The 15,460-nt window shown below is 40.0% G+C and overlaps 1 protein-coding gene across 2 annotated transcripts; it reads left to right on the top strand.

Moving 5' to 3' along the window:
* Nucleotides 1-1,154: 1,154 nt before the first annotated feature.
* On the top strand, nucleotides 1,155-13,620 carry LOC311490193 (MAU2 chromatid cohesion factor homolog; the record flags this gene model as incomplete). 2 transcript variants are annotated; one of them, XM_084547569.1, is made up of 19 exons in its annotated part: nucleotides 1,155-1,388; nucleotides 1,715-1,798; nucleotides 2,014-2,109; nucleotides 2,891-2,985; nucleotides 3,525-3,551; nucleotides 4,810-4,837; nucleotides 5,011-5,166; nucleotides 5,261-5,407; nucleotides 6,912-7,002; nucleotides 7,102-7,205; nucleotides 7,333-7,410; nucleotides 7,824-7,889; nucleotides 8,010-8,093; nucleotides 8,848-8,897; nucleotides 9,004-9,081; nucleotides 9,171-9,282; nucleotides 11,147-11,237; nucleotides 11,364-11,491; nucleotides 11,628-13,620. In XM_084547569.1, the coding sequence occupies 19 exons, from the start codon at nucleotides 1,155-1,157 to the stop codon at nucleotides 11,700-11,702; spliced, it is 1,824 nt and encodes a 607-aa protein (XP_084403695.1). In that variant the 3' UTR covers nucleotides 11,703-13,620. The 2 variants fall into 2 exon arrangements, with proteins under 2 accessions (XP_084403695.1, XP_084403696.1); XM_084547570.1 differs by lacking the exon at nucleotides 3,525-3,551.
* Between the last annotated feature and the right edge of the window lie 1,840 nt (nucleotides 13,621-15,460).

The raw sequence follows: 15,460 nt of genomic DNA, 5'->3' as shown, positions 1-15,460 counted from the left end.
GTCACATTTTCCGCTCATCTCGTTTCTCGCCTTCTTTTTATATTATGTCCTCGAACCCCTAGACCGGGATGTAACATCTCTTTAGACCAGTTTAATGTGAATGGAGGCGGCATCAGTATCAGAGAAACACATTACACATGACAATACAACACACTGAGAACATCTGGAATTGTTACTGAGACTTTTGGGTCTGTGGATTTGTTTGGTATTGCCATGTTTATTCAATATATTCAAGATGGAGACTATGTTTATTAAATGTATGTTTCCGTTTTTATTTTTTCACTTTTAAATACACTGTAGCTAGTTGTTCCTTTCAGTTATTTTCATTATCGACTTTCGTCTACATTCTTTCTAACTAACTCGAGAAGGTGAAACATGTCACTTACATGACACTAAAATCCAAATACATACATAATATGAAACGTTCAAAAGCATCATCACATTTCAGAAGCAGGAATGACACATGTTTTTTTTTATGAAATGACTCAAACAATTAAGGAGTTATCAAAATTGTCGTCGATCAATTCATTTATCAACTGGCCAGTTTATGTCTAGATGCAAGAAAACTGCCACTGTTGTACATATTTATATTTTATTTTTCTTGAATGTTTAATATTTTATATTTTAAGGTGAGAGAGAAACGGCTTTTCAGTTCTTCTCTATGTCCTGAAAGCATAGAGAATAGACAATAAAAATCTTTGAATCTTCCCTTTCAATAATTCGTAGTGTTTAAGAAATACTTTTGATGTTGACATTGTGGGTGACCTACAGTAGTTCATATGGCTAGTACATATTTTGGGTTTGTTGTAGCTCATTTTCACATATAAAATCTTTGAAAAGTGAAAACAAAATACTTTTGTTTGACACCAAGTGTAATTTGCCAACACAGCTCAAGTATTGCTGCACAAGCTGTGAAAATGTGTACTAATTGGAACCTGTATTCGCTTTAATGCACATTTTATGTAAAACTATTTTGATTTGTAAAAAAAGGCCATGTTTTACCCCCACCGTGCAGAATCAAATACGATGAAAGGTTTGAACCGAGAGGACAGGCCACAAGGCTTCGGACGCTTTGATTGTGGGTTATTTGTGAACGAACCTGGCAACCCGCGAGTCTGGCCATAGTGCTGAAAAACTTGTTGTTGTCTGGCAAAATGGCGTCAAACGTAGAGGCCCCGGAGCGCTGGTACCTCGCCCTTCTCGGCTTTGCGGAGCATTTCCGAACCTCCAGTCCGCCCAAAATACGACTCTGTGTGCACTGTCTACAGGCCGTGTTTCAGTTCAAGCCTCCGCAGAGGATCGAGGCTCGGACGCATCTTCAGCTGGGCTCCGTTCTCTACCACCACACCAAGAACAGCGAGCTGGCCCGCAGCCACTTGGAGAAAGCGGTGAGGGACGATTGATCTGGGAAAGACCGGGGATGCTGGGGAGAAGGGGACGGGTGTAGGCCGCGGGCTTTGAAAACAGCGAACGGCGGAAGTCTTTAAATAGCTGTGTATTTAGGATGCTTACATGTATGTAATAGGTTATAAGGTAACATTTATTAACGTATTATTTGGTCAGCCGTTTGTTAGATATTAGTCCGGAGTCGGCGGCTTTCGTTTTTTTTTTTTTTTCTCCCTGTGGTGCTAGCCAAACAAGCTACTGCTGTAATAAGGATTATTACTGGCAGCAAATGAGACGGCGCCAACATTTTGTCTGTTTTGTTTTGCAGTGGTACATATCTCAACAAGTTCCTCAGTTTGAAGATGTCAAATTTGAAGCCGCCAGCATTTTGTCAGAACTCTTCTGCCAGCAGGTAAACCAGTCTTAATTAATATATATGTGGCCATCACGTACTCATTTAACAATTTAAGCACACGTTTGTTTACATGCATGTAACTCCATCACATTTTCTAAAAAATTTTAGAGTATGTTTAAATTCTATAAAAAAATATGTGACTTGCATGGTGGTTTGTGCTTGTATTATTTATTATTTATTATTGACTATTAATTATTGATCCTGTTTTTCAGAATTTGGTGGACTCTGCTAAACCCCTCCTGCGCAAAGCCATCCAGATCTCACAACAAACACCATACTGGCACTGCAGATTGTTGTTCCAGTTGGCGGTATGTAGTGATGCACTGACATACAGGTGTCCCTGCAGGGCTGCCATTGTTTCGTCAAAGTTATTTTCATATGCAGCTCAGACGGTGGTTGCGCACACATGGAAACTAAGCATTTCACTGATGATTACACTGACCACATCGGAAGGAATTGTCAATCTGATTTTGAGGAGTGCCGTAAACTTTTGAAAATCTGTTTAATAGGAAAATATTAGTGGGCAGTAAGCATTTCAGCATTTGATGTATTTGTTTCTCTATGGTTAGAATAACATGCATGCATGTTTTCCCACATGGGATGAACATCGTGACAAGTTTTTGAGAGGGACAGTTCTGTTCTGTTGTTGACAACTTTTCTTTTGATTGTTGAATGCCTGGATTGAAAAGCATTAAATTTTCAAACAAGTGCTTCATAGAACTGCCAGCACATGGGTCTATTTTGCTCATCATCATCTCCTATTTGATGAAGGTCTTCTGTTGCATTTCTAGCAGATTGAATGCACCGCAGTTGGCAGAACGGCTTCACACATAACCAAAAAAAAAGTAATTTTCTGCTTAACGTCTAATGGCGTGCAAATACGTATAGTATCATTTTATTTAAACAGTTAGATTGGAGACTCTAATCAAAGTGATTTTAGCTTGGTTGAAGAAATGTTGTCAGGTGATTGAGAATAGGTTGGTAGCTTTTCGGAGTATTGTTTGCCCACATTTGAGCGTAGCTTGTATCTGTGGCCATGCAAAAGTTCAGAAGAGTCTCAACTGACAAATTTTTGTTGTGTTTTTTCAGCAACTTCATACACTGGAGAAAGACTTGGTGTCAGCATGTGACCTTCTGGGTGTTGGAGCCGAGTATGCCCGAGTGGTGGGCTCAGAATATACCAGGTAAATATCACTCAGTCCTCAGTGGGATGCATATTTAGGCCTTTTAGTTTATAACATCAGACACCTTAATTATTATCCAAAACTTTTCTGTTAATCTGGGGTGTGCAAAAATCGATATATCAGCCTCTGTCTCTCTTGGGGTTTAATCCGGAAAAGCAGGCTTAACAAACTCTGATTTTGAACTGAATTGATGAACCCTGAGATGGGAAATGTTTGCTGTCAGGACAGCTTGTCAGAGTTAATTCAATCAACTTTTGAACCCATATACTCTGAGTTAAGCATATATGGATTAAAAGCCTGTGTTGGTAATTTAAAAAAAAACAAAAACACAATGACTCACCGTGGCAACCGGTAAATAAAGGGCTAATTTTCAGTTTTGATCCAGTGTAGTTAGAAATACGATTGTGTGCCAATGAGGCCCGTGACATTTATCTTAAGAAGCGGGAGTGGAGAAAGGAGTTGATAAGTTGCTTTTTACTTGGATGATAAAGCTGGAATCCTCCTGTATATTACATTTGATTTTATGTTTATTTATTCAGCTGTAACCTAATGGGGACACAATGCAGGTGACAGCAATTGAAGATGAAACTATGGATCAAACAGATAAGACATTGTTTATTTAAGGACTCATGGGTGTAAAGTCATAGTCCGACCCTGTAATAATGATTTTGGTGATTTGCAGTTAAAAAGCTGGCTTGTATAAAATGGAGTAAGGTTTTAGACATCTGTTATACAGTTTAAAATCCTCCTAAACGGCATTTATTGACTAGTAGTATTTCAAAATGTGTTAAGTATTTCAACATGAAATGCTGTTGGAACATGTTAAACAGCTTATATTAAAAGAAAACAACAACTACCCTTTAAACGGCATTTAGTTCAGATTTAGAATCAAAGTATTTTTAGCTGCACCACACAGCCTCAGAAATATTCACATAATGATACAAATATTTGTTCAGTGCAAACAAATCGCTACATGGCAAATGATCGTTCATTGATCAGTGTTTTATGTGGCTGAAGCTTCGTGCAGATTTGTTTTTATTGGAGCAGTTATTAAAAGACTAGTGTGCAGTAAATGATTCAGCATATATTGACCTGATGGCTATCTTAAGTCTAGTTTCACACTGTTATAAAAAAGGACAATTAATAGATTTTATTCTGAGCCAGCCGTGTCCAGAGATCACGGCCTGTCTTTACTCTGATGACTGATGATCAGTGATGACGAAAGCCACGATGTTAAAGTTAGTCATGAGTGCTCTGATATCGACTCAGTAAATGAGGAAATTAAACGTCATTCGGGTTCTGCAGTACGGGATGCATGAGGAAGGACAGCCTTTTTAGGGAGTAGGGTTAGGATTTAGTTACCATGGTAACTTCCTCTGCAACGGAAAACCCAGAGTTCCCATCGTGTGAGGTTTAGTTTTCACTAAACTCGCTTTCTGCTACACGATTCCGATCCACTCAACTTAACATGAGTGTGCGTGTTTTCATGGGAGGTTGCCAGATAAATAACAGGAAGTGGACTGTGAAACTCTTGACAGCAAGTCAGTTTTGTTGCCAACTTCTCAACTCCATTGTCCCTCTACAGAATACTAAAAACTTAACTTAGCAAGTGAATAATCTTAATCAGCTGCTTTTGTGTATTTTCTTTCTAAATCATAAAAGACCAATCACATAATATGCAGTTGAAGTAATGATCAAATCAAAATGTTCCCATTGTATAGAAAATGAATTTGTAATTTTTCATTGCATGCTAATGTTGCTGTTTTAAAGGAATTATTCACTGTACAAACAGGGATTAACTGACATGGTGTTTTTGCTTTTCAGGGCATTGTTTCTTCTCAGTAAAGGAATGGTGAGTCTTCTATTACACGTCTCTTTGTTTGTGCTGTCTGTACACCTTTGTATAAACAGGATCTATGCAAAAGCATAATGCCTAGATGTACAACAGGAGCAGTATTATCATGTGAGTTAAAGGCTTGGTAATTTGACTGTAATTGGCTGCGATAATGTGTTCTCTCCTACTAGCTGCTGCTAATGGAAAGGAAGCTTGGGGAGGTTCATCCTCTTCTCACACTGTGCGGAACCATAGTGGAAAACTGGCAGGGAAACCCAATCCAGAAGGAGTCTCTGAGAGTCTTCTTCCTAGTACTACAGGTCACACACTACCTGGATGCTGGACAGGTACGAAATACACTTGGATTTTAAGCATGCAGGAGGGATGTCCGTGTGTTAAAAGCTGTCAGGGAGGCTGATTATCCTGCTCGTGTCTGCTCAGGTGAAGAGCGTGAAGCCGTGTCTAAAGCAGCTGCAGCAGTGCATCCAGACCATCTCTACACTCCACGACGACGAGATTCTGCCCACCAACCCAGCTGACCTCTTCCACTGGCTGCCCAAGGAGCACATGTGTGTCCTCGTATACTTGGTAATGCCACATTTCTTTATGTGTCACTTAAAAGCCCCTAAAATTTGTATTAAAGCAGTTAACGGCCTTTTTAGCCCGTTATATTTTTCATTAAAGCAATGTCCAGTATTACGATCAGCACTAGACTTGTGATTTTTGCTAATAATGGCTACCATTATTAGCGTTTTATAAAATTTTTTGTAAGATTAAATAAAGTATCAGCCAATAAATCTCATTTATAGTAAACAGTTGACTTACTAATTTAACTTAGCTCGCTCTTTTAAAGTTTAGCATGTTACGTCTGGAGACGTTTCCTTCTCTTAAAATAATTTTAAATTAAGTCTACAAAATCAAGAGCACCAGCATCAGATTTTAAACAGTGGCAGTAATGTGTTATTAGTGGACAACACAACCAGCTTCACATTATGCGAGTCCCGTACGGTTTTCTCCGTCAAGTTAAATTCTGTACATATTGGGAGAGGGGCTGAGTTTTGGAGGGGAGTCTGGTGGGAGACGGCTTTGGGAAGGGGAGAGAGTGAGAGACCATCTGACTTACAGCCGGTTACAGCGACAACGCAGACCCCTACACAGACCCTAGCACCGTAACTGACGTGCACCTTCCCAGAAATTTAACTACGCCCTGTGGCGCCAACAATCGCCATTGTTGAAAGTGAAGCAGGAAGTAGAAACAAAAATTAACCTGACTGACAAAAAAAAAAAACGCAGTGCTGACTAGTGTTTGGGTGGCGTTGCTACAGAACGAGTGTGCAAATATTAATGGCTCGCACCGGTGTTGGCAACTTGCCTAAGTTATGCCATCTATGTCCCACAGTACTATAAAAGCGCCTTAAATGGGGAGAGATGATTTCGGGAGCAATAATAAAAACACAACACAAGAGCAATGTTGTTTGAGATGTGCAAAAATATTTCCGAGAAATTGGACCAACATTAAAACCACTGACAGGTGAAATAAATAACATAATACAGTGTTCTGCTGGGAAACCTTTGGACCTGGCATTCATGTGGTTGTTATTTAGACATGTACCACCCACCTAGACCAGACCAGACACACCCATCCCATAGCAATGACACAATGAACAACTAAAAAAACATGAAAAACAGCACAAGGTGTTGACCTGGCCTCCAAATTCACTAGATCCCAAACTGATCAAGTATCTGTGGGATGATCCACAGAGACCCCTCCCCTCAAAGGCCCCCCGCTAACAACATTCTGTTACCAGACACCACAGGACACCCTGTCCTGAGTCACAACTGTTTTGGAGGCACAAGGGAGACCTACACAATATTAGGAAGGTGGTCATAATGTTATGCCTGAGTGAAGTATAGCTCTCTATTTGAGTTAAGGCAGCAACTACTAAAAATGGCTTATCATTTAGTCACTGCTGTGAAAGATGGACATATATAATATCCATAATATGGCCGAACTATAACTGCCAGTTCATAACAGCGCACAGTTTTGTTAGAAATGGGTTCATTGTTTTAACTGTGCTTTGTGATTTTACAGGTGACAGTCATGCACTCCATGCAAGCAGGATATCTGGAAAAAGCCCAGAAGTACACAGACAAGGCTCTTATGCAACTAGAGAAACTAAAAAGTGAGTTCAAATAAGACACTGTGGCTGACTTTATAGTTGCTATACTGTGGCGCCACTTACCGTTCTACATTTTTAAATGTTATCTGTCATGTCTTTCAGTGTTGGACTGCAGCCCCATCCTCTCTACCTTTCAAGTCATTCTACTGGAGCACATCATCATGTGCAGACTCGTCACGGGCCACAAAGCCACTGCATTACAAGAGGTACATTGTTAACGCTTGCCGTTTTTATGAGTTCTGACGTATTTAAAATGTCACGAAAAAGGTAAAGCCATGTTTAAAAAAAAATTGTGTTGCGTCTCACAAATCTGAATCTGTTCCGTGTGTCCAGATCTCACAGGTGTGTCAGCTGTGCCAACAGTCCCCCAGGTTATTCACCAACCACGCTGCTCAGCTTCATACACTATTAGTAAGTCTTTTCAACCACACCTCACTTTAATGTAAGCAGTTTTCTTGATAGTAACCATGGTTGCTAATACCTGCTAACACAACAAACGCAAGTAATGTTAAAGTATTTGTTCTCAGAGTCTTGAATCATCCATTTATATTCATGGATTTATTATTGCAAAATCAATTTCTTACTGAAAACACAGTTACCTAACTAAATGTCAATGTCAGTTTATATATAAAGCATTACATAAAAAAATTAATGAAATGTGTGGAAAACTAAAATGCCACCACCTGCTAGAAATATAAAGCAATATATTATATTAATATTTTATATATATTGTATATAACATACTTCCAAATTAAAAAGTAAACTCAGGCAAACTGAAGTAAACTAGCTTGTTGACTTGACTAATTGTTGCTCTCATGTCCCAGGGTCTGTACTGTATCTCAGTCAACTGTATGGACAATGCAGAAGCCCAGTTTACTACAGCCCTGCGGGTAAGTACCTTCTTGAATTCGCTTCCTCTTGTCGCAGGTGCATCATGTCTGTTTACACATTTGTTCTTATTCTGTTACTCTTTCCTCTCGTCTTAAAACACTTTCTCATGACTGTTCCAGCTCACCACACACCAGGAACTGTGGACGTACATCGTGACCAACCTGGCCAGCGTCTACATAAGGGAAGGAAACCGACACCAGGAGGTGAGTAGAGCATTAAAGGGTCCCGTATTGTTTAATCTTTGTGCTTCACTTTATATTGTGCCTGATTTAGTGGTAATAAATCAGCACAGACAATGACTTATCAGTGAAGATTAATACATTTTAACAGCCCAGCACGAGCTCTTAACTTCACGAAAGTTATGGTTTTCAGCATTTGTTTAAAATAACTGAGAGCGCTGATGATTCAGCTGTGTTTTCATTTTGGAGGCTGTCGACACATGTTTCTATTATTTTGACAACCCCATTTTAGTCAGCGTGCCAGGCTAAATAACAAACATTTATGTGTTTAATTCATTCCAGTTGAACAGCACCACAAACAGATGGCTGAATTAGCACCGTTGTTACGCTGTTTCAACATAAACTGAACATTGTAACGGTCATGACAGAGGATTTAGTGCAGAACATTTATATTAGTAGACATTTGCCGTCAGTAGTGTACCTAATGAACTGGCAAGTGACTGTTGTGGTCATGTCAAAATCAATGTTTGTTTGCCTAAAAACAAGGCTGCCATTACATATTGTGTCCACCAGAGAGCACTGACGACATCATGTCTCACTGTAAAGTGTCCTACTCAGTACAGTACTCTAATACCAAACTGACAGTATGTGATAATTATATTAGTTTTAAGATGGTATTTTGCTTGTTTCCAAATAAAAGAAACACATTTAAAAAAAAAAAAATAATAACTTGGTAATAGGTGTACATCTTAACTTACTTGTTTTATTAATTCTCCAGCTGTACAGCCTCCTCGAGAGAATAAACCCAGACCATAACTTCCCCGTAAGGTAAGAGGCATAAGGATTTTAGTTTGTATCGATAACCCTCGACAGTACATGAAAGGAAAGTGTTTCGTTCAGATCATAAAATACACAACTGTTGCTTCTGATTCAGCTCCCACTGCCTCCGCGCTGCAGCCTTCTACATCAGGGGACTCCTGTCCTTCTTTCAGGGACGCTACAACGAGGCAAAGTAAGGCAAATCCTGAATTGTTTCATGCTAACACCCCCCACACAGCCACCCAGCCACTGATTACTTCATTATCGTTCTTTGTGCCGCAGACGTTTCCTGAGGGAAACCCTGAAGATGTCCAATGCCGAGGATCTGAACAGACTGACTGCCTGCTCCCTGGTTCTGCTCGGTCACATTTTCTACGTACTGGGCAACCACAGAGTAAGACTGAGTGTTTAATAGGGCTCATACTGACACTAAAGCTAACTCGATTTTCACGTGAAAACAAATGAACTGTAAGATTGAAGAAGAACGAAGTCATTAGAACGTAATGTATTCTCTAATTTTCTTTGAAACAACAGTTTCATTAATCCTCATTATGCGTCATATGGAATAGAGACCCCATTTATAAACTGTGTGCACAGACAGCCAAAAATATTTAGATTCATCAAACTGCCCTTATAACCATCTTTTATAATAAACTCAGTTGACCAGACTTGCATCAGCCTAAGCATAATATCCTGTTAGACTAGCCCTTACAATTAAAGTAAGGTATACACTGTACTGTACTTGGCTGTCCCAGACAAAGGTAACTAGCGCAGTTAAGTTTTGTGAATGGTGCTGATGTCTTTGGTCGTGGCTTTAAAACAGCGATCCTACATCGCACAGTGAGAGAGCGTCAAAGATGTCTGTTGTAACGTTGCAGGCAGCCTGGGACAAAATTCTGATGCCGTCAGAAATGTAGCGTGGTCGTATCACAATATGTCTGTGACTAAAGGCTCCTTTAGAGTACTGCGGCACCTAGATGCCTTAAGCTATGCACGCAGCCTGCACCGTTGTGAGCCATTTATACTTGTGCGCGCGTCAGTCTGACTCGCTCTGTAACAACGCTACCCAAACGCTAGTCGGTGCAGTGTCTCTTTTGCCTATCAGGTTAATTTTTGCTTCCACTTCCTGCTTCACTTTCAATGATGGCGAAATTTCGCCGAACAAGAGTCACACAAACGTTTGTATCTCCGAACCTCCTCAGTTTCCTCGATGTGTTCCATCTTTATTGATCCGAAACAAGTAGAAGCAGCCAGAAATACTAAAGCGGAAACACGCTACTGCCAAGTGGACTAATCACAGCTCTTGTGCTCTGTTGTCGCCACAGCGCATAGTTACATTTCTGGGGAGGTGCACGTCAGTTACTGTGCTATGGTCTGCACACTGTCGCTGTAGCTTCTGCATCAATTTAACGCGGAAGTCTAAACCTATAGCGCCTATGAACAAACCAATAAGAATGAGGCATGAAAAGATGCGCTGATCAATGCAAGATCACAAATTTTTATTTATTTTCAGTGTGTCAGTTATAAATGAACCACTCTTTAGTCGCTACAATGCACAAACCTATGTTTGTGTACGCTAAAAGAGGACTTACCTCAAGCTGTCTCAAGTTTCCACATACTCTTCCTTCTCCTCCTCTTTGGATTTATTTTTTTTTATATACATGAATACCACTGTTTCAAAGGCTTAATTCTTGCTTAGCTCCATGGCTTGTTCCTGTTTACTTGTTCTGGCTTGCCTCTTGGCCATAAAGCTATTGTCATCGTATAGTCTGCCCACATCAAACTTTATGTCGTACCCTAGTTTATTAGATTCCTGTTGCAGAGCGTGGCTTCCAATAAACTGAAGGTTCACAGTCTGTAGGCGCCTTTACTCATATTTAATGAGGCAGATGTTGCTCAATACAAAAATGCGTGACGCACATTTTGATAGTTGAGGTTACTCCAAAGCAGAAAAAAAGGAAAGACTGTAAGATACATGTTAAAAGAATTTGTGTGGGCATCTTCACACTGAAACCTCAGCCTCCCACAACTTATGATTGTAGCAACAACTCTTTTAAACTTTGGAATCTTTGTAATTTGTCTTAATGGCTTGGTCATTTGTGTTGATTGAGACGTTGAATTATATCTACAAATTAATGCTATTTACTCTAATTCACCCTACTGATGCAAAAATAAAAACCTTTCAGTGTTTACAGGTGAGGATCTGTGTTTCTGATGATCTGCACACATTCACTGAAAAGTTTCACTGTTCTTTTTAGGAAAGCAACAACATGGTTGTACCTGCCATGCAGCTGGCCAGCAAGATCCCTGACATGTCGGTCCAGCTCTGGTCTTCCGCACTGTTGAAAGGTACTGACCTTCTCTCTCTCTAAAGAGCCATCTATGTCCTCTTACATCTATTTGTAAAAGTAAAACTTTTGCAAACAATGTGTGTTAAGATTATCTTGGTGTTTTGACCATGCGTTGCGTTGGCAGATTTGAACAAGGCCCTTGGGAACACCATGGATGCCCATGAAGCAGCTCAGATGCACCAGAACTTCTCCCAGCAGCTGCTGCAGGACCACATCGCTGCCTGCAGCCTCCCTGAACATAACCTCATCAGTGTATGTGAAACAGCTCACTGTGCTTCTCCCACTTTACATATCATTACTTTCCATTATCACTTTTCACTCCAGTGCCCGATAGTATAGCGTCGATTTGTAGTTTTGCTAATACAGTGCATCTCTGTCTGTTTTTCAGTGGACTGATGGCCCTCCTCCTGTTCAGATCCAGGCCCAGAATGGTCCAACCACCAGCCTCGCTAGCCTGCTATGAGGAACCTCCTGAATTTCCTGTCTCACATATGACTGTAGCTGATAAATGATCACAAGCAGCAAGTAGATGCCTAACAGCCTGCTATCCAGACCACTGTAGCTTGAAAGGATTTTTAACAGGTGACAGCTCGGGCGTTTGCTTTATTAGCCTCTCAAGATTTCTTCCTGATTGTCCTCTATTACATTTTAAACGTAAAACAATGACAACTGCTGTTGTACATGTACTTCACGCTATCTGATGGCACGGACGCTTACGGGGCACGAGGGCACGGCTGGACTCTTGATAAGAGCAGTGAAGGACACGTGGCAATGTACAAAAGGGCTTCCTTGCCTCAGATATAGAGAGCCCTTCTACTTTTGCCAGGATTCTTTTCCATTTGGAAAAAAACAAGGGGTTAGATGCAGGGAGGGGGAGCAGTAAAGAAATGTAGAAGAAATTAATTTATTCATGTTGCTATTTTTGTAACTGTTGGTAAATATTTTACATCTTGCCTTTTTTTGTATGGATGCAGTTTTTTTTTTTTTTCTTTTTTTGTTAAATGCATGGAAGTTACTGAGGTGGACTCCCTGTACAATAGTATCTGACCCAGGTTGCTAACAATACATTTTTGGTAGATGTTTTTTTTTTTTTTTTTTTTTTTTTTGCACAAAATCCCTAGTAGACAAAATAGAGACCTCTTGTAAATTATTTTCACAAAAGACTCATTTGAATGAGTGTCCGTAACTCAAATGTTATTTGACAGATTGGCAGTGAGCGCTGTCGAGGGACAGTGGGTCTGTCAGTGATGGGGGTGTAGCAGTACACAGACCGTGTGAACCTTGGATTTGGAGTCGTCGAGGATTGATTTTTGGTAGAGCAAAGAAAACAAACCAGGAGCAAAATTATATCCGTGTGTACAGCGAAACGCAGAGGTTTACTTGGCAGTGATGGCAAGGTCTTGAATGTTGACCGTTTATAAAGGTGTAATGGTCTTGCTGTCCAACTTCTTTCAACAATAAAGCCAGCAGTGCAATTTCTATTTTAAGGATTGCGTTAGGTAACACTGCCTTTCTGTCTTCTTGGTGTCGCTAAGGGCACAGCCATCTTGTTTAAAACTTTATTAGAATTGTCATAGGACAAATGTAAGAAGAGGCTGGGTGTTAACGTTCGCTGTGACCTCCATACGGTGGACGGTAGGGTGAGTTATACTAAGCAGAAAGGCCGGTTAGAAATCAAACTCAATGTGTAATGTGAGTTAATACAACGTACATGTTTATAAATTTGGCACTGGCTCCAACCAAATTAAAAAAAACTTAGCCCAGCTATCATCCTATAGCCAACAACATATTGGGTGCAGCCTCAAAGTAATTGTTTGGCTCACAGGGCGGACCAAAAAGAAGAATTTTTCACACCGAATTGAATATTGTGCCCCACTCGGCTTGGGACGACACCGCGTACCGCTACACCCCCGATTAACAAGCAGTGTTTAAATACTCCTGGCATCATTTGGTGGCTGTGAGAAGTTCCCACATACCCTTTTAAGAAAAAACCCATTTAACTGATCTATTTTTTGAAGTTCCATAATATATAAATCCTGTTGGTGAATTACTTCTGGATCTCTCAACTATCTTCAGAAATCTTTTAAAGAATTTATTTTTATTTTGTTATATTTTAATTTTGTCTTGATAGGTCTACTAAATGGTTTCTTCACATTATGTTTGTATAGATTTGCCACTCGTTGAACCTTTATTGTACAGTGACATTTTATAAAGTCAATTTAGTAAAGTGTGATATGTATTATTTTAGCTATCCATGTAGGTATCTCAACGCTTGGTATTTAAAGCACTCTGTAAGGACAGTTTAAGCTTGAGTACTAGCCATATTCTATCCAATGCCTATGTTTTTAATTCTTTTCGACAATTTTCCAATAAAAAATATGATTGAAATGTTGTAATTCATTGATTTACTTCTCAGTTTGTGTATTCGTACACACAGTTTTCAGTGGATTGTGTTGTATTTAGTTCCAAGTTGGACTGAGGCCTGTGTGCACTGGAGATATGCTCAGTTAATCATGTTGACTAGTCATGCCCTGTCTGTATGCAGTCTGGGATTTCAGGCTCTGGGTTCTTTAAAGCATCTTGTGACCAATTTGGTTGTAACTGAGGCTATATGAATGCAATTGGATTTAATTATGAGCCTGGAGGTACACACATATGTCGCTCATTCTACATACATAATCAATTCAACACAGTAACTACTGTGGTACTAAGTTAGTGTTGAGCAAGTTTTATGAGTAACCCTTAGGTGGTGTTATGTAAGATAAGAATAATACATTTAAAATCAAAATGTCTATTTAATTTACATTTCTACAAGATCATATCTTAAGAAGAAAAATGGAACAAAGGCAGCTGGACTTGGGGTTAAGGGGAAGTTTTCATGAAGATGTTTTGCCACTCATCTGAGCAGCTTCTGTTGTTCATCTTTGGTGGGGGTGGTGGTGGGGGGGTAGCTTTATATTAGGAACAAACATCTGTGGGTGGTGCCCACCTGAAACTCGCATGACTTAAATCTTTTATTTTTACATTTTTTTAAGATGGCGCCTGACATGCCGGCAGCAAGTTACAGAAGCACTGAGATTTAATTTATTTATTAGTTTTTTTTCAAATTTCTTTTTTTTTTGTAATATTCCTGTCAAATTCGTTAGTGTTTTTTGTATATATTTTTGCCAAATTCTGCACTACTGTGACAAAGGGGATAAATAATGTCTCATGTCTCCTGTTGATCACAGGGGTTTTAGACTTTTAGAAGTGCCTTTAATGGGATATTTGAGGTCTGTGTGAGTCTGTGTTTGAGTATCAAACCATGGACTTGTAGTATACTGAGAGCCAGTATCTATCCAAGCAGCGAGGACGTGTGGACCTACATCCATACTTGGATCTGTTCAAAAGATTTAATGGTAAAAGTTGAGAGATGACAACAAGGATGCTTATACCAAGTCCCGGAGAGCAGATCGGGATAAACTTTTGATCACTCCTCCAGAAGTGACAGATGGCTTGCACCATTATCTCCCTGGCTTGAATCTCTATGGGTGGTAAACTGACATGCAGAGGTGATCATTATCAAGTAAGCCCGAGCAAGTGCAGCAACAAAGGGATGCTCTCTGTTAATGATTCCCAAACCAGCATCATAAACAGCCAGAATAGTAGGCTGGGTAGGCTCAGTCACATGAATAGCTTGTGTCTCTGGGTTTATATGTCAAGGGCAAAATATAACTCCAAAATAGTAGGTACTCTCGGGGAAAGTGGCAGGGACTACCTGGTGCGGTCGGTACACAGGACACGCTTCAAGTTTGGCACTCCTGACTGCATTGATCGTAGAGCTGCCACAGGGTCCTCTGTGGTCAGGAAGGCCCTGAGGGGATGGCTGAACTCCACATCCACTGTGATGCTGTCAGTGAAAGACCCATATCTGTTCAGATTGAGCATGAAACTTGACGGCACCCTCTCCTGAGGGTGACAGAAGGTGGCAAAACAACCAGTTTGACGCTTTAATTTCGTTACAAATCATATTTGACATGTACAGTACCCAAGAGAGGGCACTTGCACGTTATACAACATTCTACAAAGATAAATATAATGTGAAATTTTTGACATTCGTGATGACACTTTGCTGTGTAATTTAACCATATGGACTGTAGGCAGGGACAAAGAGGCACGATTGCATGATTTCAAAGAGAAAGCAAAACATAAAATACATTGCATGTGTTTGCCTATATTTCT

The sequence above is a fragment of the Chelon labrosus genome (assembly GCF_963514085.1).
Source record: "Chelon labrosus genome assembly, chromosome: 7".
NCBI classification, from domain to species: domain Eukaryota; kingdom Metazoa; phylum Chordata; class Actinopteri; order Mugiliformes; family Mugilidae; genus Chelon; species Chelon labrosus.
This window is presented reverse-complemented; position numbering and strand designations above follow the sequence as displayed.